This window comes from Centroberyx gerrardi, chromosome 1 (genome assembly GCF_048128805.1).
Source record: "Centroberyx gerrardi isolate f3 chromosome 1, fCenGer3.hap1.cur.20231027, whole genome shotgun sequence".
In the NCBI taxonomy this organism is placed as follows: domain Eukaryota; kingdom Metazoa; phylum Chordata; class Actinopteri; order Beryciformes; family Berycidae; genus Centroberyx; species Centroberyx gerrardi.
Window position 1 is genome coordinate 2,701,801 of NC_135997.1, and position 22,595 is coordinate 2,724,395.

A 22,595-nucleotide genomic window follows, 5' to 3' on the forward strand; every position below is an offset into this window, starting at 1 on the left:
GCGCACACACACACACACACACACACACACACACACACACACACACACACATACACCAAGGGCACTGGGAGTAATATTATTTGGCTGATAGATGTAGTCTATTTGTTTCATGAATTATAGATCTTGCAAAATGTCATGCAGAAGCAGCAGGCTGCTCAGACACAGTGAGCATGACATCACCTTGACAGATGAGTCCTTTCAGCACTTGCTGGAAGTTTTAACTGGGAAACTCAAAGGTTATCCAATCAATAAGAGAAGCTTTTTAAATGCTTGGTTGTTTCCTCTACAGGGCTGAATAGTTAATTAGCCAGACAGCTAAGCAGCTAATGTGTAAGACTGTGCAGGCTATTAGTAAATCTGAGGAATGATCTGGTTTAGCTTGGTGTCTCCCACAGATATAGATTATTATCTTAAAACTCCCCATGAAATGTGCTCTAACGCTTTAGGTGAAGCTATGGGTTTTTGATCAAATTAAAATGACACAAGTCGACATGCACAAATAGAATTACGACCAGGAATAATTCATTTTGTGAATGAAAAAGCTCTCTCCGGCTGGTCTGGATACAGATATCTTATCTCTGTTTTTGGAAATGGAATTCGTCAATGAGGAGATGTAAGGGAGAGGAGAGGATGTCTCACTGCCATTAACCTGAGACAACCCCCCCCCTCCCCCCCCCTCCCTCCCTCCCTTCATTCAGACCCGACCCTGGCTGAGAGGAAACTGCTGCTCCCTCGGGGATTTGGCATCATAATTATATAGGAAGCGGAACAGTCTGCAGTCTGTTGGAGCTGGAAACGCTGCAGGCTGGTCTTGCATGTCTGCTAACGCACAGCGAACGCCTGGTAATAACATGGATATGGAGCTGTCCTTTTGAAACTGTTTGGAAGGTAAGAGATGCTCTTGCATTACAGTAATCTTCAAACAGTTGATAACAATAGAGAATTATTACTAGTCTATTTAATTAAATCTGCTGGTGTTCAAAGTCTGTTCAAGTTAATGAGGTTATAGTCAGTCACTGTCTCTGTAAACTGTTACAAAGTACAAATGAAAATAAAAACCTAGACTACAGGATAACAAAACTTCCTTCTTGAACTATCTGAGAATGATGCATTAAGAGTCTATTGGCTGGTTGAATGTTAAACCAATTTCTCCTGTTTCACGGAAACTGATCCATTTTCTTCCACTTGCTGCTCTAAATTTAATTTATTGCATTTGGCAATGACCATAACAAAAACAAAAATAAATAAATAAATCACAGGAACTCCACATCTATTAGTCCTGAAACAAATAATTCCACAATGGTGCTGCACACACAGAATAAGGAAGGGTCTTCCAGGGTTCTTTGTTTTCTGTTTAGGGTAGAAAAGTAATGACTCAAAGAACCCTTGAAATAAAAAAAACTGGCAAACCAGAAAAGAACCCTTAAAAAGTTCTTGAGGAATTCTCAAAGGGTTCTTTACAGAGCCATAAATGTCTTATGTAGACCCATTCTTTTCTGGTACTATGTAGAACTCTTTGTGGTAAGAGTACAGGAAAAAAAGGTAGAGAGTTGTACCTTTTGTCACTGTGGCTTTACATTTGTAACAGTGACAAAAGGTACAACTCTGTGCCTTTTTTTCCTGCCTCCCTTTGTCTCATGCACATAGAAATTCAACTCTATAAAAAGGCTACTGATAATCTATTTTTAACAATAAGCTACTTTTTCATTTCTTTTGAGACATGGTCCTGATCCTGTCATGACTTAGACTTGTCTGTTTTTGAATGTGTCACAGAGTAGGAAGAGGAAGCCGCCATGTCAGAGAAGAAGTCGCGGGGCTCGGACACCCGTCCCAAATGTGGCATCCGCAGTTGGAGCGCCGATAGCTATGTTTGGCGGGGGAAGAAACGCTCCCGGAGCTCCCGCACTGAGCCGGGTCCTGGAGGACCGGAGGCGGAGGGGATGGAGGAGCTGGGTGTCCGGTCTACTTCCTGTCCGAGGCGACGCAGAGAGAGGAAGTGTAGCTGCAGCACTCTGGGGGACGCGTTGACGTCTGCAGACATCGATGTGGCATGTCGGAAGGCCTTGTCTCGGCGCTCCCTGCGGCAGAAGTTCCAGGATGCCGTGGGCCAGTGCTTCCCTCTCCGCTCTCACCATCACCACCATCATCACCACCACCACCCCCCCGGCTCCTCGCGGCCCTTCTCGGTGCTCCTCTGGTCCAAACGCAAGATCCACGTCTCGGAGCTCATGCAGGACAAGTGCCCCTTCTCGCCCAAGTCTGAACTGGCCCACTGTTGGCACCTTATTAAAAAACACTCCACCCACCCGAGTGCCATCAAGGGCCTGGAGGCTCCCCTCAAGCCCAGTGTCTCATCCTCTTCTTCCTCCCCGCCGCCAACACCCCTCTCCTGGGAGGACATCAGCTGCTCCCCTGGGCCTGGAAGCACCAGCCTGGAGGACTGGGACCCTTCCCGTCCCCACGGGGGAGCAGAGGGCAGCTGCGGCCACACCGACTACATCCTGGTCCCGGACCTCCTCCAGATCAACAACAGCCCCTGCTACTGGGGGGTGCTGAACCGCTTCGAGGCAGAGGAGCTTCTAGAGGGCCAACCGGAGGGCACCTTCCTGCTCCGAGACTCCGCCCAGGACGAGTTCCTCTTCTCGGTCAGCTTCCGGCGCTACAGCCGCTCCCTGCACGCCCGCATCGAGCAGAACGGCAAGCGCTTCAGCTTTGATGGACGCGACCCGTGCATGTACCGGGACCCCAGTGTGACGGGGCTTCTGAGGCACTACAGCGACCCGGCCACCTGCCTCTTCTTTGAGCCCCTCCTGTCCCGGCCGCTTCCCAGGACCTTCCCCTTCTCCCTGCAGCACCTGTGCAGGGCCGTGATCTGCAGCAGCACCACCTACCAGGGCATCGAGAGCCTGCCGCTGCCACCTCAGCTCAGAGACTACCTCCGGCAGTACCACATCAAGTGTAATGGGGCCTGCGCTGTGTAGCACTCCAAAGCAGGCTTCATACCATGGCCAACATGGGACAAACTAAAGAGACAGATCCCATTAGCAAGGAGGCAAAAGTACTGCCATTGAACCCCCAATAGCTTTGCTGTTGGGAATTATTGAATTCTGGAAGGTGCAGAGCCGGACAGCAGGCAAACAACAACTGTATTTGAAGAGGTTTATTGATCTTGATGCATCAAGAAAGAGACCAAGCCAACCTACGAACAAGCATCAGCCTTCTCTGAAAACACAAGTTGGCTTTGGTTTTCTATGTCTGTCATGTCTGCCCTCCCAGCCCCGTCCTGCACATAACCGGACGATCTCCAACCAACCCAATAATGTCCTGACTTTCTTTCTTCTTCATTACTTCTCCAATGAAGTGAAGGATTTAGACCTCTTCCCTCCTAAGGGTGAGGTGGGGCGGACTTTTCTCAAACTTAGACTTTCCAACCTTTGCCATATCCGCTGAACACTTTAAGACTGTAACTAACCGTAAAATACAAACTGACCACATCTCTTTCCAAAGACTGATGGATTACTTGACCATGTTTACCTCTTTGTGGGAAAGTTGAGGCAGACATGCAGAAGACAAGGAGGAAGTGTGTGCTTGTTAAGAACTGACACTTTTATCTACTTACCTAGATGGGTGAAAGAACTGGACTAACAATCAATATGGGAGAGAAAGAGAGAGAGATTAGCGATAACTTACAGTATCTAACTGGTTTAAAACTTTCTCAGATAATGATGTAAGAGTCATGTTCATCCCTGTACTCTTCACCTCTTTCAGTAATTCGGTTTTGTACACACAATGGTGAGCTTCCTATATATACAGACTAAACTGAACTGATTTGATGTGAGCTGCCTTTTTCTATACAACCACAAGATGGCGATACAAGTGCATTTATCAAAGCTTTAGAGAGACTTCTTTGTCTGCTAATGCTTACCTTCTCACTCTGTTCAGCTGCTTCTTCATCATCTGATATTAACTGAAAGCACCTCTGAAAATGGTATTTCAGCATCAAGTATTGCTTTTTGAATATTGTTTACATGGTGTAGTGCTATACAGTGTAGGACTAAGCACTATTGGGATCACTGTGATTTCACCTCTGGGTAGGCATATATTGTATTCATCACACAAACCAATAAATGCCATTTACACTGCCTCTGTCGCACGACTGTTTTTCAGGCCTTGTCATTTCCTTCAGACACTTTGTGCCAAATCAGACCGACTTAATGGTGCAGTACAAGTCATGCTTACCCATGCCTGTGCTGCAGCTATGGGTTGTGTCATACTTAGACAGGCTAATGGTATGGAAAATGCTCCTTTTGAAGTATCGCTCTGAAAACAATTCACCCCGCTCTCTGCAAAGGACACCTCTAAATGCCAGCGCTGCAGCAGAGAAAATGAAAAGATAAGGACATAAAAAAGACAATTTACCCCTAACTGAGGTGGAATTCAGATTCTCATCTGTCATTCAACCCCTCTCTCTCTGAGTGGCTGTGTAAAGCAATATCTGCCCTACAGCAGCTAGTATTTGTTGTACGCATACAAAACAGCACATGGAATATCTATTAGGCCTATACAGCCATTAATCTTTTCATAACATGTTATTTTCTACCTCACTGCTAACCATGTGTCAGTATTTCAGTACTACATGCTTGAGTAAATGGATCGGTTTGTAGTTGCAGCCGTATTCTTCCTCAGAAATGGATATATCAGTCTTAAATTTCATGGAAATCCTCTTTAGTTTGGACTTTGGTTGTTAAGGTTTGATCCCTCGGACAGCGACACTGCCCTCCACTCGTCAGTGCACAGTTTCAGTCAATGGACAGAGTCAGGAGCCACACATATTGATTTTCCCGAACCACATACATGAAATATTAATGACGTCTTGTATGATCTGGTTAGTGAGCGCATTTTCAGAAGCTCAGAAATGATATCTAGCATTACACTATATTTAGAATATATCTGATATCCAAATCTGAGAAATGAAACAGTAGTTTTTACGTCTTGAGTTAGAGCAGGCCGACCTCATCTGATCATGTAGCCTATATCTGAAACCCATACTTCAGTTATAGCAGGCACACACACACACACACACACACACACACACACAAGCACATACACAAAGGGCACTGGGAATAATATTATTTGGCTGATAGATGTAGTCTATTTGTTTCACACACACACACGCACACACACACACACATGCACCTTCACACACTGATTCTGGACTATTAGATTTCAGTGATGTAATATTTAGACACACAGCTGTCTGGCAGCAGAGTATTTCCTGTTGCTCTAATCAAATTATCCCCTGAGACGCCTCTCCTCCAGGCAGCGGACAGTCGGGTCGAGGCCGGCCTTGGAAACAGTCAAGAGGTGCTGTATATTAAAAGCTACTCGCATGAAGTAAATAATTAAATGAATAGCATGAGTGAATAATTGTTTCTGGGCATCACTTTGCTCTCTCGCCCTCTTCTCCGGCTCTTTTAGGTGGAATGGTGGAAAGACTAGAATATCCTACTCAAGTAGAAGTACTGTTGCTTTACTGATATTTTACTTAAGTATCAGTAAAAACCCTGTTATCAAGTCTGTGGAAATCAGGCAATTTTGTTGCTCTGTCTCTTAACTTCCCACTGAACACTTTTAATTTTAAATGACAGCGGTGGAAAGAGTACTAGACTGTTCTACTCAAGTAGCAGTACTGTTACTTTGCTGATATTTTACTTATTTTCATTAAGTAGAAGTAAAAAAAGGTGTACAAATCTACTGAAGTAAAAGTACAAATTAAAAATGTCCTCAGAGTAAAGGTTACTGAGTCATCATATGAATCATGAGAGGAAGGAGAGCAAGAAGAAGAAGAATGCAAAATAATAATAAGAAAACAATAAAATAGTAAAATAAATGAATAAATAAGAGATGTATATAATTACACCACATGAAATCCATCTTTGTAACAAATTACAGTGTATTCACTTTTCCTCTTGTTAGTGATTCCAGTAAAGGCAAATCCATGAGGATCCATGAGCATTCATTTCTTCTTCTTTTTTTTTTTTTAACAATTCATTATTGAATTTTTGTAAAGAAGAGCAGCATAATGGAGCATGTCATTACACTGAGAGTCAGTAGAGAGTAAAAACAAGGTGAATGTTTGAATACAATAAATTAATACAGTAAGAAAGCACGTAAGGAACACACATAACTAACAATTTAGAACAAAAATATAAACGCAAAAAAGCAATCAATAAATACAAAATAAGAATAAGTTATCAGAACATACAACACAAAAAAGTATGATCTAATTTCCAATTTTTGCTTCATATTAATAGACATTTATATTCAAAGTCATCTTATAATTGGAATTATTTTTATAATTATACCAGACTTTTGCAGTAGGCCTAATATTACAATCCTAGAGTAAGTGACATAAAGGCTCTACTTTTCATCAGTCTGTAAACACAACTGGAAGGGGCCGAATGTGGGAGGGGTTATGACAGTGACGTCATGACGTAGCTGGCGGGAGTCGTGACGCTGCTGTTCCTTGTTTTCAACGCAGCGCGGGAGATTCAGCAGAGCCTCATCAGGGAGAAGAAACTCTGTAACTCACTCGGATAAGTTGTAAGTTGTTTTACGACGCTCTTGTAAAGTTATAACCTATTCGTTAACTACTTTAAAAACACAAGCTTGAGTGAAACATGCGTTATGCTAGCCGTAATGCCGTTGACAGCGTTTCTTTTTATCTTATCGTTAAGCTAGCTAACGTTGCTTTGGCTTTATTGTTAGCGTTAGCTCTTCAGCTAGACATAAAGTAGAGTCGTGTTAACTGAGTTAGCCGTGGCAGAAAACAGCCGAGAGAGCAAGGCAAGAGGGTCAGTGGTGTGTCTGTGTGTCGGACGTGTAATGGAGTCGTGCTGCTGCTGCTAGCTTCAGTTCTCAGTCTGTCTTTCTGTTCAGCAGGCTGCAGCTTGTCAAAATGCCTTGTGAGAGGAAGCCGATGCGCTACGGACACTCCGAGGGACACACCGAGGTCTGCTTCGATGACAGCGGCAAGTACGTCAAACAATACAATCTTAATCCAAACATGAAGAAAAGATCAGTGGTGGAAACAGAAGATTTGTTACTTTGCTGATATTTTACTGAAGTAGAAGTAAGGAGTAAAACTTCCTGAGTTACTTTTTAGAATAGAGAACGTTGTTAGCTGTGATTTTTCCCATGTGATTCTCTAAGGAGAGAGGACAGAGTTCAAACTGGATTCTTTTCATTGGAAAATGTGGACAGTACAAAATAAAGGCTGTAATCAAAGTAAAGTCAGATTCCTCTTCTCACTGTGAATGGATCCACAGTTTGTCAATTTATGATTGTCCAGTTTCTGTTGCTAATGGAGAGACACAAAATCTGTTTTGTAATGGATGGGATTTAAAATGTAATGAAGTACAATACCTCAGTAAAAACGTACAAGTAAAATTACTGACTTAAAAAATACTCAAAAGTACAAATACACAAAAAAGCGACTCAGTTACAGTAATCTGAGTTACTAGCATCATCACTTCACATCCCAGGTAAAACCCTGTGATGGACATTTGTGTTGATACAGCAGCAGTGTTCAGTTTAAAAATGAATAATTTTAACATGATTTCTTGACTTAATAAGAGTGAGTCCCTGAATTTCACCAGGCGAGACCTTGAAAGTCATTGAAAAGTCCTTGAATTTGATGTCCAAGTGAGTATGAGAACCCTGTAAACCCCATGTACTGTATATCTCCATACATACATACAGCGGCTGTAGTGCGGCAGCCTTAACCAGTTTGGGTTCAGTGCCTTGGTCAAAGGCACTCTGTCAGCGTTGGTGGGAACTCCAGTTTTATTGTGTCCGAAACAGTCCGCACACCTCCATATATGTCTTTTTTTAAATTATTATTTAGATTCTTTTTGGGGCATTTTTGCCTTTTATTGGACAGTTCAAAGTGGAAAGAGACAAGAAAGATTGAGAGAGAGAGGAGGATGAAATGCGAGGAACCCAGGATGTCTCGTCCACATGGTTTGACCACTGAGCCACCAGGACGTCCCGCCTACGTATATGTCTTCCAGGTTCTCAGAGCATGTAGCCTACATCATTAAATCATACAAAAATTTACTCGAGCACACTGCTATTCTTGCGACTTCACTTTATGTGGAAATAATACCTTGTAGTCATCAGCTCACAAGCTTTTTCTTTTTAGCCCGTCTTTCTTCCTGCTTTTGGCCAACCTGCCGCTGAGTTAAAAATGCAGTTAGAAGTTTAAAAGTTTATTTTTTCAGTGTTTGGAAACACGGGGGGCAATATTATTATACTTTCAAATGCTGTGCATAAAATAAATGTCCTATTATAATCATTCTTCAAATCCTATGCCTAATTTATCCAGTAGATCAGTAGTTAACTCTGTCGATTGTTTGTGTGTTCTCCCGTGTTCTCCTGGGTTTCCTCCGACAGTCCACAGACATGCAGCTCAGGTGGACTGGAGACTCTGGAGACTCTGATTAGGGATCTTGTCTCTTTCCCGTCCCATCTCCTAACCATTTCACATTTCCCTCAGGTTCATCGTAACCTGTGGAAGTGACGGAGATGTTCGGATATGGGAGAGTCTGGATGATGACGACCCCAAGTCCATCAACGTTGGGGAAAAGGCCTACTCTCTGGCTCTGAAGGTAGGTCGCCTGCAGGCTTCTGGTAGGTAGGCTGGTTGGTTTGGGATGGGTAGTTTACTGCGTCATGGTGCATAATTTGATTTAACTGAGGGATTTGCTAGATCTTCCATTGTAGTATTGACGTTGTATCTGTTGAATAAGTACCAATACCTTTAACAGTTTAACAGTAAGCCCTAACAGGATCAACACACTGTATTCCCTGGACTTCCCTCCACAGAATGGGAAGCTGGTGACCGCCGGCTCCAACAACACGGTGCAGATCCACACATTTCCTGACGGTGACCCGGACGGCATCCTGACCCGCTTCACCACCAACGCCACCCACGTCACCTTCAACAGCAGCGGCTCCAGAGTCGCTGCCGGCTCCAGGTAAAGCAACATGTTCAGCTGGTGCTGCTGGTGTCTGTTGAGATGCTGAGGCTGGGGACACTCTAGAGCAGTGATTCTCAACTTTTTTCATATCAAGGACCCCTAATTTAGTCCACGGACCCCCATTTGATGAGATTTTGCCTCTCTGACCCAAATATGAGAATATTTGTATTACTAGATATGATTTTGTCCAGAATTCCATGACTATCTGTATTGTAGATAGAGAGATAACAGAGAAACTATGATTAAAACAGTCATTCTTCTACATTCTCTAACTGTGTTAACTTCTTGTAAATGAGGCAACGGTGAAGTTTAATAATTCATCACTTTGCTGGGGACCCCCTGGAACTTCCTCAAGGACCCCTGGTGGTCCCCGGACCCCATGTTGAGAACCACTGCTCTAGAGGACGTTTAAAATCCTTTTGAATCCTTTTGGTTTTGAAAATGCGTTGCGTCACACATGTAATGACAGATTTCACTGATTTTCTTTTTTGTCTCGGTTGAAAATCAGCTCATGTTAGACGGTTAGACAGGACAGAGTGTCGCACACTTAATGTAACTCAGATTATCCTGCTGAAACCTCACTGACAGCTAGGGCTGCAACTAACGATTATTGTCATTATTGATTAATCTATAGATTATTTTTTAGTCTATAAACTGTTAAAAATAATGGTAAATGCCCATCACAAGTTCCCAGAGCCCCAACTGATACTTAAAATGTCTTAATTAGTCTGACTAGCAGCCAAAAAGGCCAAAGAATTAATTTTATAATGATATGAAATGGAGAAAAGCAGGGCCCCCCCCTGCTTTTCTCCATTTCATATCATTATAAAATTAATTAATGCAGGGGGTTGAGCGACAAGTCATTTTCAGTATATTGTGGAGTTTTATGTACGGACATACAGTATGTCACCACTTATTTTTAATACATCACGGAACAGGGGCAATAGTCTTTGCATTGCACTCATGTTAATTTTCTATCGGAAAGTTACAGTTTACAAACACCGTTACCAACACGTGCGAGTTTGGAGCAAATTGAAGGATTTTAAGCTTCACTTTAGTTTTCACAACTGGACGATCTGTCAGATTGAGTGCAGAGCTGCAGGTCTGCTAGTGGGAAGGAAGGCGTGTGTGTGGTGAGTTTACAAGCAAGGTTAGCAACATTAGTCTCTGGTGTGACAGAAAATAACATGATGCAGCGTTACAGATCGCTTTACATCAATCTCTATACTGACCAACCTTTGGTTTTGTGGCGGCGCATGCTGATATTGTGGCAGTGCGTCACAAATGAACCTATGTATGGGGAACACTGATTTGTGAAGCTGTAACCAGCAAATGTATTTTTTTTTCTTGATAAATGACTACAACGATTAATCGATTATCAAAATTATAATCAATTAATTTTCTGTCAATCGACTAATCGTCCCATCCCTAGTCTTAACCACTGCACTGTTTATGGACCAAGATCATGGAAATAATTAGAGCGTCCTTTTTGAAATTATTCCTGAAATGATAAAGTTCCTTTTTTTTTTTTATGACAATGTTCAGTTGACTGGATGAATCCACCCAGTTCATCCCAAGATATTTCCCACTGGTGACGTGATTCTGCCAGAGAACCAGAGCTGAAGAATGAGAAATGTCACTTTGAGTTTTCCAAGTCATGCACATTTATTCTGCTCCGGCTTTTCCTGTGGGGTCTGGGAAGCTGCCGTGCGGAACGTATGTCTCTTGTGTTTAATGTCTTGACCATGATCTCAGTGGCTTTATTTCTGCTCCTCCGATACAAAACGAGCTGCACACAGCGGCGTAACTGAATGATTCTTCCGACACACAGACAGAGCGGCACTTTGGATCGGTTTATGATTAGTCTTGATTGGAGATAAACGTCTGTTTGCTGCCAGAATTGATTTGCTCTAAACAGGTTTATCACAGCAATCAAAGCACAGAGCATGGCGCCGTATTGATGTTCCTGTTTTCACACAGGTAATGTCTGTTGTGATATCGATTGTGAAAATTCAGGCATCTGAGGCTGTTAGGGCGGATTTGGCATCTGCATCCTGAAGGATGTTGGAGGAAATCAGAATTATTATGATTCTCTTGTGCATTGATTTGACAATTTGCACGCTTGTTGCTTCACAGCTGACAACATGCCCTTTTCCTTATTGGAGCTGCTGTTTGCTCCCAGCCAGACACGTGCACACACACACACACACACACACACACACACACACACACACACACTGCCTGCACACTCCAGTCCGAATGTTTTTGTTCTCTCTCTTCCTCAGTGACTTCATGGTGAAGGTGGTGGAGGTTTCGGACAGCAGCCAGCAGAAAACACTGCGGGGCCACGACGCGCCCGTCCTCAGCGTCACCTTTGACCCCAAAGATGACTTCCTGGTGGGTGAACCTGCTTTTCTCCAGCAGCAGCAATGTGCCAATGAGGTTTTTTCCTGTTTGTATGCTGAGTATGAGTAAGAGCAAGGTCTGACATGAACACCTACCAAATAATATGAATAAGCTTGTTTTTATAGCACCATTCATACTAGGGCTGAACAATTAATCGAAATATTATCTAAATGGCAATATGGCCAACTGCAATATCCAAATCGCAGAAGCTGCAATTTTTTTATAAAGGTAAAATGTGTGACAAAACACCATTATAAATGAAGTACTGTAGCACTGCAGAGATGCCCTGGCCTACAAATCTTGTTCTCCAGATGTAAAAAAAACATGTTTCTTTGGTACAGACCCCAACAAATGTCACATCATCATGATTTTAATAGTTTTTTCAGTGAAAATGAAGATTGTGATGCAAAAATGATCATTCACATTAATCGTGAATCATATTGCAGTTGTAATATCTGTCAAAATAATCGCAATATGATTTTTTTTTTTTACCATATCGTGCAGCCCTAATTCATACATAGAGTGCAACTCAAATCACATAAAACCTTTATTTCCCAATATAGTTTAATTGTTTTTGTGTTATCCTCACAAATATTTACATGTATGATTCTTTTTAGTTTTTTCTCAAAGTAAACCTAGTTAGTCTTTAACAGGGTTAAGAAAACATGCAGATTTATTAAACATTTTCAAAAGCAAGGTGTCCCCAGACTTCTGACGGGCAGTGCAGTATCGCCCCGCTCTCCTTCAGCTGAGAGTCTCCTCAGATAGGAAACAGTTTGTCCCGTCAGGTCACATGACCCTCTGTCTGCTCCCCTCCAGGCGTCGGCCAGCTGCGACGGCTCTGTGGTGGTGTGGAAGATCGAGGAGCAGGTACGTACGTCACTGTCCTGACATCTGACGCTGACAGATTTAATCACACGGCCATATATTTCTTTTATGCGGGCTCCATCCCTCTGGCCGGTCTGTCAGACGCTGCTCTGCTTTGTGTCCGTTCAGACGCAGGCGGCCAGCTGGCCCGTGCTGCAGAAGACCAATGACATCAGCAACGCCAAGTCGCTCTGCCGGTTGGCCTGGCAACCCAGAGCTGCTCAGGTCAGTCACTGTGTTCAGGAGGAGGGGAAAGGCTTTGGGAGCCAATCATAGACTTTTATGAAACAGATAGGCATGGCAAGGAAAACTTTATTTATATAGCACGTTTCATACATAAGGCAAATTCAATGTGCTTCACATAAAACACAAAAAAATACCGAATTTGTCAGGTAAAATGACATTGAAAGAAAGAAGTCAGACATCAGAAAGAAACATCAATAAAATAAATAAACAATATAAATAACACCTGTTTTGTCTACATACAGATGATCTAGCAAAAGGCCACAGAGAAAAGGAATGTTTTGAGCCTAGGGTGCCGTATAGTTCAGCCAATCTAATGTGATGTGACTCAGCCAATCAGATAGTTCTGATTGGCTGAGTCAGGTTTGAAGCCGTTTTAAAATACCTGATAAATGTGCTTCTCTGACCGCATGATAACAGTAAATGTAAACTGGATTCCCACTGGCCTTAAGAATTCTCCAGTTTGTGGATTTGAGTAAGATAAAATGAGGCCTTGAAAGTTGTTGATTTTTTTTTTTATTATTATTTTTTATTTATTTTTTTAAATATAGCACACCAATTCTTCAATATGCCGTAGCTCTCTCGTTCACACTTCACATCCTGAGAAAAACCTGAGATGGAGTTTTGTTTTAAATGAAGGATTTCATCAGGATTTCTTGACTTGACAGGATCCGGAGTACAACATGAGTCTTCTGTGATGTCTAATTTTGACCAATGTCCAATTTAGAGTCCTTTTGCACACTTGGCCGTGACTGACAGTGAATTTAGGACAATTAAGAAGGTTTTATTCACTCACACAAATCCTCTCAGCTGTTCAGAAATCACTGTAAACCACGGCCTTTCACCGCTTACTGCTCCAGTCAGGGTCTTGCAAACAGATAATTGATCTAATTCATATTAATTAACAGAAGACTGGTTCTAAAATCAACATCTGGTGTGTGTGTGTGTGTGTGTGTGTGTGTGTGTGTGTGTGTGTGTGTGTGTGTGTGTGTGTGTGTGTGTGTGTGTGTGTGTGTGTGTGTGTGTGTGTGTGTGTGTGTGTGTGTGTGTGTATACACAGCTTTTAGCAGTTCCTGTGGAGACGAAGGTGAATCTGTATGAGAGAGGCTCCTGGGATCATGTGAGCACTCTGTCTGATGATATGCTCACACAGGTGAGGTCCAGTCCACACACACACATTCAACACACAAACACACACACACACCTTCAACAAGGGGATGATGTCAGTGCGTCTTCGTCTTCATGAACACAAGCTTCCCTGGACTGTTTCCTTTCAAGTTTATCAGAATCATTTTATTTGCACATACAGGGAATTTAGCTTAGTGGTTGCTTGTGTACATTTTAAAATACAGAAGAAAGACAATATAGAACCAATAAATAATATAAAAAGTAATATAAAAACTATAGGAACAGAAGAAAAAGATAAGTATACTGTAAGCATTTGCACCGTTTTGAATATTGCACTGCAATGTATAAATAAACAAAAAATGTTTTTAAAAGGATAATTCCGGTTATTTCGAACCTGGGCCTTATTTTCCCAGTCTTTGCCATCGTAACGATTGATCGTTTTCATTAATTTCACCACAAATGACAGTCGATACGAACATGGCAGGTAATGTATGGGGAGGTTTAGCAGCAGGGCCAGAAGGTAACACCACTCTGGCCAGTGACTGTTTGAGACGATAACATTTCAATACCTCAGCTGATTCAGTCTTTGATCTTTGCCTGTTCTCAGACTTTGTCCCTGCTGGCCACCGTACACTCTCTCTGACCGTTAGCCAATCAAATCAAAATAAAACGATGGCTCTGTATCAAACAGGCTCCTCTTACACTGGTTTTACATAAAACTAGTGTGTAAACCTCTGTCTGGATGGTTAGCCAGCCTGAAGTTTGTAGAATCTTAATGTTATTCCTATTCGGCGACACATAACGGGTCACAGGCTACTAAAAAGAAAAAAACACTAAGACAAAAAAACATTCATTGTATAAGTGAATGAGCAACTTTTACATTTAAACTTTAAATCTTCTCACACAGAACTGGATTCTGTACAGGAAATAGCACTGAAAACGGATAGCAAGACGTATTTCTATTTAATTTAGCTGATAAAAAATATTCCTAGGTAGAAACTTTACTGTCCACAATCTGGAAAATTGTCTTTGGCTTCACCACAATCAACATGGATTTACAAACACGACAATTATAGAAAACATAAAGACATTGAAACATAAGAAGACATGAAAACCATGAAAAGAGCTTAAATATAATTATAAAATGCCATGCTAGGTTACAATGTGAAAGATTCTAGGAAAAGTGCAAATTGCACAGATACTGTACGGATCTGAGCAGAGAAAATTCAATTATTAGCATTAGTTTGATCTTTAGAAGGAGACTGACAGCAGGTTGTTATCCTAACTGTCTTGTTACAAGCAGCGTTCAGTTATTTTTAATAGACCTGGGCCGGTCTTGCCTGGAAACGATGAGGTGTTAACTATTAAGACATTATGAGTTGATTCATCGTGAACCCGCTCACCCACACATCACTATTAAGCACAACACAGCGGCTTCATAAAGAGAATTAATGGAAATCTTTGTGCCAGCGCTCGTTAGAAACTCCTGTGTGGGTCGTCTGATCGTAAAGTGATCCTCTCAGTAAAAGGTCGATGCCTTTTACAGTGTGAAGTGATGCTTTCCATCTGAATCATTTGCTCTCATTATCAGTGTCGGGGGAACGCGTTATAGTAATCAGATTACTTTTTTGTAGTAATGAGTAACTTAACACAGTCCTTCTTTAAAAGTGAAGCAATCAGTTATTTGTACATTTTATTTTCTTCCATAAAGTGAAAAATGAAAGTCTCGCCCTACATGACATAGTGATGTTTTTGGTGGGTTCCCAATTCTGATATAGGTTAGCTGGCCAGAAAATGGACCCACATATGAACTTGAGTAATTGGAAATACTCACATTATTTTGAACTGCTCAAAGAAAAGGGTAAAAACATCAGAGTATCCTGCAAGTTATTCATTGGGGACAAACACAGGTCGACTGCAAAGAACAGCACTTAAAATTTTCAAAAGCATTTGCATAACAAGCACAATAGATACAACCACACTTGAGGAGAAAAAACTTAAATACTCTTAACAAGTTACTTTTAATAAAGAGTTACTAAGTAAAGTCCCTGGTTAATTTTTAGGAACAGTAACATAGTAAAGTAATTGGTCTCAAAGGTAACTTTCCCCAACTCTTTCCTTCTTTTCCTTCATCTGATGTTAAAGCAGAAGATGAATTTGTTGCTCTGCAGCCTGTGGAGCTTTCCACTCTTCTGTAGTTTAAACCAGCAGCAGGACTGAAGCTTTAATCTGTTTGAAACCTCTATGTAAAAGCAGTTGTTTCCCCTCTTTCATTAACCTTTCTTTTTCCCCTCCTCCCCTCTGTGTTCAGCCCATAAACGTGTTGGCCTGGTCTCCATGCGGACAGTTCCTGGCCGCCGGCAGCGTCGGGGGTTTTCTGACCGTGTGGCAGGTGGAGAACAAGCTGTGTGTGGAAAGGTGCGCTGTAGAAATGAGTACACTAGTGTGAAGTGTGTGTGTGTGTGTGTGTGTGTTGATGTGCAATGAACAGATAGCTGCACAAATCCAGCTATCCTTACAGATTCCAGTGATTGGCTGAAAATGTTTAACTCAAATGTGATATCTCAGACACCAGTTGGTCCCATTACATTACAGAAACATTAAAGAAAGAGTTTTGCCATTACAGAATAAGGTTTCCTAACTGCGTTTAGGATTTTGATCCTATCTTTACTCCAAATAGGCATTTAGTTATTACAGAAGCGTCCTAACTTAAAGAAAATCGTAACTTAGGACAGCACAGAACGTCTTAAATTCAAGGTTGTGTAATGGTTAAATATGTCTGCTGCACAGTTCATATTAGACATTGAAGAGAGAATCCATTTTTTTTTTCTTTTTAATTTCCTAAATTGATAATAAAGTTAAACTTGACTTGGTTGGCAAATTTCAAACTGTGAAAGGCCATAACCGCTACGCCACCGGTCCTATTTTGATGAGTCTTGGAGCGATGATGCATCTTGTTGCTGATTGGCCCAAGAAGGTGCCTGCATCATTCATGTGGGACAACACTTGTTAAATAACGGTTAAAGAATAAAATGAGCCAGTAGAACCAGGAGGAGAGTGACACTGAGATGTTCAGGATCATTAACCCTGAAGTCGGCTGCTCTCCGCTGCAGGCAGAAGCATGAGAAAGGCTACACAGTGTGTGGTTTGGCCTGGCACCCGTCCGGCAGCCAGATCGCCTACACAGACACAGAGGGCTGCCTGGGCCTGCTGGACGGACTCTCCACCTCCTCCAACTCCAGCACCAAGACCGCCAAGGTAACACCCAAATAAAACCGGGTTTCACTGGGAATGTGGTTTGAGCGTTGACTAGAGCTGGGTATCGTTTGGATGTTACCGATTCCGGTGCCATTTTCAATTCTGCTTATCGATCCGATTCTTTATCGATTCCTGGTGTATAAATTTTCAGAGTTAAGAGACTACATACAGCTTTAGTGAAGTTAAGTTTGTTTTATTCCTCAAGACAGACATTGCTGTGTAGAGTTACTTTTGTCTCAGAATTACTTTTCAAAACAGCTAAGGCTCATTTGGTATAAAGCCTTACTTTAGAGAACAAAATACAAGAGCAAGAGAAAGAAATTCAAGAAATTGGAAGTCAACATCGCAGAACAACAACAAAATATTTGCCACTGACTGTATTCACCAATTTATTGGGTCGTTTAAGTCAAACCCCCGCAGATCTATCATGGTCATTGTCAAAAATCATACTTATTGCTCCTTGAAATCGCTCCTTTAATGTGGTTGTATATGCATGGCATCATCTCATTGACATTGTCATGATAGAATGGATTACATGCAAATGAAATTGTTGCGAGTTTTCCACTTGCATGCAAATTAACTGAATAATTTGATCAATTTGGTTTCATTAACTGTGTTGAGTTGTCGACTTTCATCAGGCGCCAGCAAGCAAAGCGGCAAAAGAGTACGACGACCTGTTTGACGACGATGACGACAGACTGATGGATGAAGGAGTGAGCGACACCAACTCTCCAGCCAAGAACCCCGTCGCCGGGGACGACGACGACGATGACGACGACCTCATGCCTGCCACAGGGCGGGTGAGGAACAGGGGGGCGTTCCTGGACGATGACAACTCACTGGGTAAGTTAAAGGATTTATCTCTGTCTAGAGAAGGATCTGTCCCAAACTGATCATGTGACTGTTAGGGAGAGAGATGGGAAACGGTGAAATTCTTCATATGACCGATCATGAGTTGCAGCCCTAATGTAAACGCACGATTAGAAATATTTCGATTTTACCATCTGGAAACGGTGAACATCGGTAAATACTCATATTTTCCTGTGTGTTTTCCTGCAGACACGGGCTCGCTGAAGTTCGGGCTGGATAAATACGGGGAGGACGATGACGCCGGCAGCACCGTAGCGCCCCCAGCTGCCCCGGCGGTACCGCTGCGTCCCGTCTACGAGGGGCCGGTGCCCACGCCGCCCCAGAAGGCCTTCCAGCCCGGCTCCACCCCCGCTCACCTCACACACCGCTTCATGGTAAGACAGACTGACAGAGAGATCTTAAAATGAATGTGAAGATGCGGCTGGAATGTTTTGAAAATAAACATGTAGGCAAATCCAGTGGAGATTTGGGAGTCGTGCTATTTCTGTGTTTAACGGGGACGATCTTTTTATCTCACGATACGACTCAATATGCGATACGGGGTTCACGATTCAATACAACCACGATACGATGTAATAAATAAAAGTTCAATGACAACAAAGTCTGACTGTGCAGAATTATGTTTATTTCCGAGTCACAAATCTTTCTAGCGATGCCATTGGCTGCTAGAATGTAAACAACAATTTAAAAATGTCATTACAAAGTGACAATAATATAATTTGGATGGAGAGCTTGTGAAATTGTGATGATCAAGCGTTTCATTTGTGATTACTACAGCAGAATAACATGGAGCTAATATCACCATTCATTTTTCTGACCCATGATACGTATTGTCACATTTTTGTATTGCGATATATTGAATTTTCGATATATCGTCCCATCCCTAGTGTTTAGTGATCTTTAAATATCACTGAAAAGAAAATTTCCTTGAAATTCCTCCCAGAAAATATTGGTAAAAGATTGTATATACAACTATATGGTTAATTAATGTATTATTTTCAATATGTTTGGTGGTTGTTGTAATTATTGGTTTATTTTCTTTAGGACTCATTTGTCTTATTCTTTTCTATATCCTATTCTTGTGCTCTTGTGATGATTTCACACAGAGATAGTTTTTTTTTTTTTTTTTGGACCAAATTTTTATTAATTTTCGACAAAAAACTGCAGACATACAATCAGTTAAAAAGGTAAACATAACAGCAGAAATATGATGTGGAAAAGAGGTTGACATTTTATACTAAGTACAGCTTAGAAAAAATAAATAAACAAATAAAAATAACATTAAAAATAGTAATAGAAATTAAAATAAATAAATTATACAATTCTAATAATAATAATATTGGCAAAATAAAATGTATATATAAAGATGTACATGTGCAAATACATACATAAACTACATACACACACACACACACATCCAGACACACACACGTCACACGGAGATAGTTAAAGTTTCATCTAACTCTAAATTGGAAAAAATTCTTTACAATCATGTGTCACACCAACCAAACCGGATTCCTCCTCTCGTGTCTCAGATGTGGAACTCGGTGGGAATAGTGCGAGGGTACAACGACGAGCAGGACAACGCCATCGACGTGGAGTTTCACGACACGGCCGTGCACCACGCCATGCACCTCACCAACTCCCTGGGACACACCATGGCTGACTTGTCCCAGGAGGCCGTGCTGCTGGCCTGCCCCGGCACCGACGAGCTCGCCAGGTACGCCTCCTGCTGTCCTGTCCCTGGATCTTCATCTGCATGTAAACAAAGGGAGAAAAGCTGCGTTAAATGTCATGTAGGGAATAGGGCTGCACGATATATCGTTTCAGCATCGTCATCGTGATGTGCGCATGCGCAATAGTCACATTGCAGGACGTGCGATGTCCAGTAAGGCAAATTAACTCAAACACGTCATGCTACAACTTTTTTGCTGTTTGATACAAAAGGAAAACTTGCATGGTTCTCATTTTCCATGACTAATCTACAAGAGAAGTCTGTCTGATATAACATAATTTACTCCGATTTAAGGGTTTGTTATAAGAGTAGGGTATGTTACCTTTCCAGCTTTCGCGGCTCCGAACCGTAGTTGGGAAGCCTCTGGTGTTGTGCTAGCCTACTTTAGCTTAGCCTGGCTCGTAGCTGGTAACAAGCTTTTTACTAAGAGTCCGGACCAACTCTGCAGTGGAGAACTGACACTTTATTTCGGTACAGCAGCGAACATAATGCACGGCCTCTCGGTGACGTTCTAAGCTCTTTTCCCGCTAACTATGGTAACTTTACTCACTTAGCATCCTGCAACTCACTCTGGCTGCGGCTAAAAACACACTCACTTCCTACTACGTCACCCGCGCAGGTTACCCACAAGGCCACCTTCTTAAAGGGGCAAGGCTTGATAGAGCTATTCAAGTCATTTGGTGAAAATTCCTGTATTTTTTCATATCGCAATATATATCGCAGAAAAAAAAATATTGCAATGTCAGTTTTATCCAATATCGTGCAGCCCTAGTAGGGAATAGATAGAACGGTAATCGCTCTCGATTCTCCACTAATTGCCCATTAGGTCTTGTTCACACCATTCCACTTTTTTGTAGAAAAAGCTCTGTCTCAACTTTATTTTGTGCTGATTATTATGGCTGCAACTAACGATTATTTTCATTGTCGATTAATCTGTCGATTATTTTCTCGATTAATCGATTAGTTGTTTGGTCTATAAAATGTCATAAAATGGTGAAAAATGTCGATCAGTGTTTCCCAAAGCCCAAGATGATGTCCTCAAATGTCTTGTTTTGTCCACAACCCAAAGATGTTCAGTTTACTGTCATAGAGGAGTAAAGAAACCAGAAAATATTCACATTTAAGAAGCTGGAATCAGAGAATTTTGACTTATTTTTCTTAAAAAAATTACTCAAACCGATGAATCGATTATCAAAATAGTTGGCCATTAATAGTTGACAATTAATCGATTAATCATTGCAGCTCTACTGATTATGCACAATGTACACTTTGTTTCCACTAATGTGGTAAATCACAGGTATAGAGGTTCGTTAATATTTCTATTTTTTATTTTCATCCTTACTTAGCTCTTTCTTTCTTTTCTTTTTTGTGTTTTATGTGAAGCACATTGTATTTGCCTTGTGTGTGTGGAATGTGCAATATAAATAAAGTTTGCCTTGCATAGGTATAACTCAAAGGCTTACAGTACCCGAAACTCCCACAACAGTGTGCTCCATACTGACTCTATGATCAGAGTAACAACTTCTCAGCCGCCTACATACTGTGAAACCCCGCCTCTTCTTTGTTGTGATTGGTTGCCTCACAAAAAAGCAGTCCAAGTCGTGTGTTCCTCTAAAAAGTGTAACTTTTCTCAACTCAACAACAATTTATATAGCAGCTTTCAAAACAGTGAGGTACAAAGGGCTTCACAAAATTAAAAGCACAGTAAACAGAAAACAACAGGGGTACAAAGTGTGTCACAACAGTATAAAACAGATGTATAAAACACTAAAACAATGTGCAGAGGAGCCACAAATAAAAGTATAATGACATAATACACAAGTAAAAGTATAATAATTAAAAATGTAAGAAAAGGCCAGTGAAAATAGATGAGTTTTAAGAAGTTTTTTGAAAGTTATGAAGACGAAGCAGTGATGCAGTGCTTTTTCCAGATCTGACTTGCGGCCACTAAAATCCCTCACCCCGCTCCTCTCTCTTCCCCTTCCCAGTAAGCTGCAGTGCCTCCATTTCTCATCCTGGGACACCAACAAGGAGTGGATGGTGGACCTGCCGAGGGGCGAGGATGTGAAGGCGCTGTGTGTGGGCCAGAGCTGGGCCGCCGCCGCCACCAGCGCCATGATGCTCCGCCTCTTCTCTATAGGAGGAGTCCAAAGGGAGCTGTTCAGCCTGCCGGGGCCCGTCGTCTGCATGGCCACGCACGGAGAGCAGCTGCTCATCGTCTACCACCGGGGTACACACACACACACACACACACACACACAGCCCTGGCATATAGTTTTTTATGGATTCAACCTGTCTAATTGGGTAGAGTCCTTCAACCAGTAGGTCCAGATTCAATCGATGCTGACGTGTTTTTGAGCAAAACTGAATCCCTAGCATCCTTAACATCCTTGGGGGATTATGGAAGAGGATTAGGGCCATGTGTGAAAAATTTGAGTTCTGAGATTAATTTTACAATTATGAGAATAAAGTCAGAATTCTCAAATTTTTCACATGTGGTCCTAATCCTCTTCCGCAGGGGATCAACAGAGAATCGCACAGAAATAGAATAAAAGCTCAAATTAGTTCTACCTATATACTTCAGTGTATCTCTGTACACACTTATTTATCTGTGTGAAAAGTTCTGTTTTACAATGAGAGATCCACCATTTGGAAAAAGCGGGACATACTCTTACACTACACCCACTAAACGACAGCACAAAATTTAAACAGCTGATGGTACTTTTTAAAGGTTAGCAAGAAACATATGTCATATGACATTTTACAGGCTGGACCCTCTATATTTTAGAAATATTGAGTAATGAACTTCAGGTTCTGTTTTATCCAAATGGATATGAGCTGCTTTTATATACTGTATATTTATTCGAGCATCACGCACTCACAGCTAGAAGTTCAATCTGCATTTTTTCTCATGTACAAGTTTTGACAGGACGTTATATTTGTGTTTATACACTAGGGATGGAATGATATATCGAAATCCAATATATTGCAATGCGGCAATATGCACATAGAAAAATGAATCGTGATATCAGCTCCATGTTATTCTG

The 22,595-nt window shown here is 41.6% G+C and overlaps 2 protein-coding genes across 2 annotated transcripts in view; both read left to right on the forward strand.

Annotated features, from left to right (window-relative positions):
* The first annotated feature begins 803 nt into the window (after window positions 1-803).
* On the forward strand, window positions 804-2,981 carry socs4 (suppressor of cytokine signaling 4). Its single transcript, XM_071912361.1, has 2 exons — window positions 804-888; window positions 1,774-2,981. The coding sequence occupies exon 2, from the start codon at window positions 1,794-1,796 to the stop codon at window positions 2,979-2,981; it is 1,188 nt and encodes a 395-aa protein (XP_071768462.1). The 5' UTR covers window positions 804-888; window positions 1,774-1,793.
* A 3,597-nt stretch (window positions 2,982-6,578) lies between these two features.
* wdhd1 (WD repeat and HMG-box DNA binding protein 1) overlaps window positions 6,579-22,595 on the forward strand; it is a 33,318-nt gene continuing 17,301 nt past the window's right edge. Inside the window, exons 1-14 of the mRNA XM_078285494.1 lie at window positions 6,579-6,603; window positions 6,943-7,035; window positions 8,558-8,669; window positions 8,887-9,038; window positions 11,327-11,438; window positions 12,267-12,317; window positions 12,444-12,539; window positions 13,618-13,710; window positions 15,997-16,103; window positions 16,799-16,943; window positions 17,582-17,786; window positions 18,003-18,187; window positions 19,349-19,533; window positions 21,537-21,778. Coding sequence (XP_078141620.1) covers window positions 6,959-7,035; window positions 8,558-8,669; window positions 8,887-9,038; window positions 11,327-11,438; window positions 12,267-12,317; window positions 12,444-12,539; window positions 13,618-13,710; window positions 15,997-16,103; window positions 16,799-16,943; window positions 17,582-17,786; window positions 18,003-18,187; window positions 19,349-19,533; window positions 21,537-21,778 — 1,762 coding nt within the window. The 5' untranslated portion in view covers window positions 6,579-6,603; window positions 6,943-6,958. The remainder of the gene's footprint in view (window positions 6,604-6,942; window positions 7,036-8,557; window positions 8,670-8,886; window positions 9,039-11,326; window positions 11,439-12,266; window positions 12,318-12,443; window positions 12,540-13,617; window positions 13,711-15,996; window positions 16,104-16,798; window positions 16,944-17,581; window positions 17,787-18,002; window positions 18,188-19,348; window positions 19,534-21,536; window positions 21,779-22,595) is intronic.

What these genes read in the sequence shown, in the direction of transcription:
- socs4 (XM_071912361.1), top strand. Translation starts at nt 1,794, where the DNA reads ATGTCAGAGAAGAAGTCGCGGGGCTCGGACACCCGTCCCAAATGTGGC.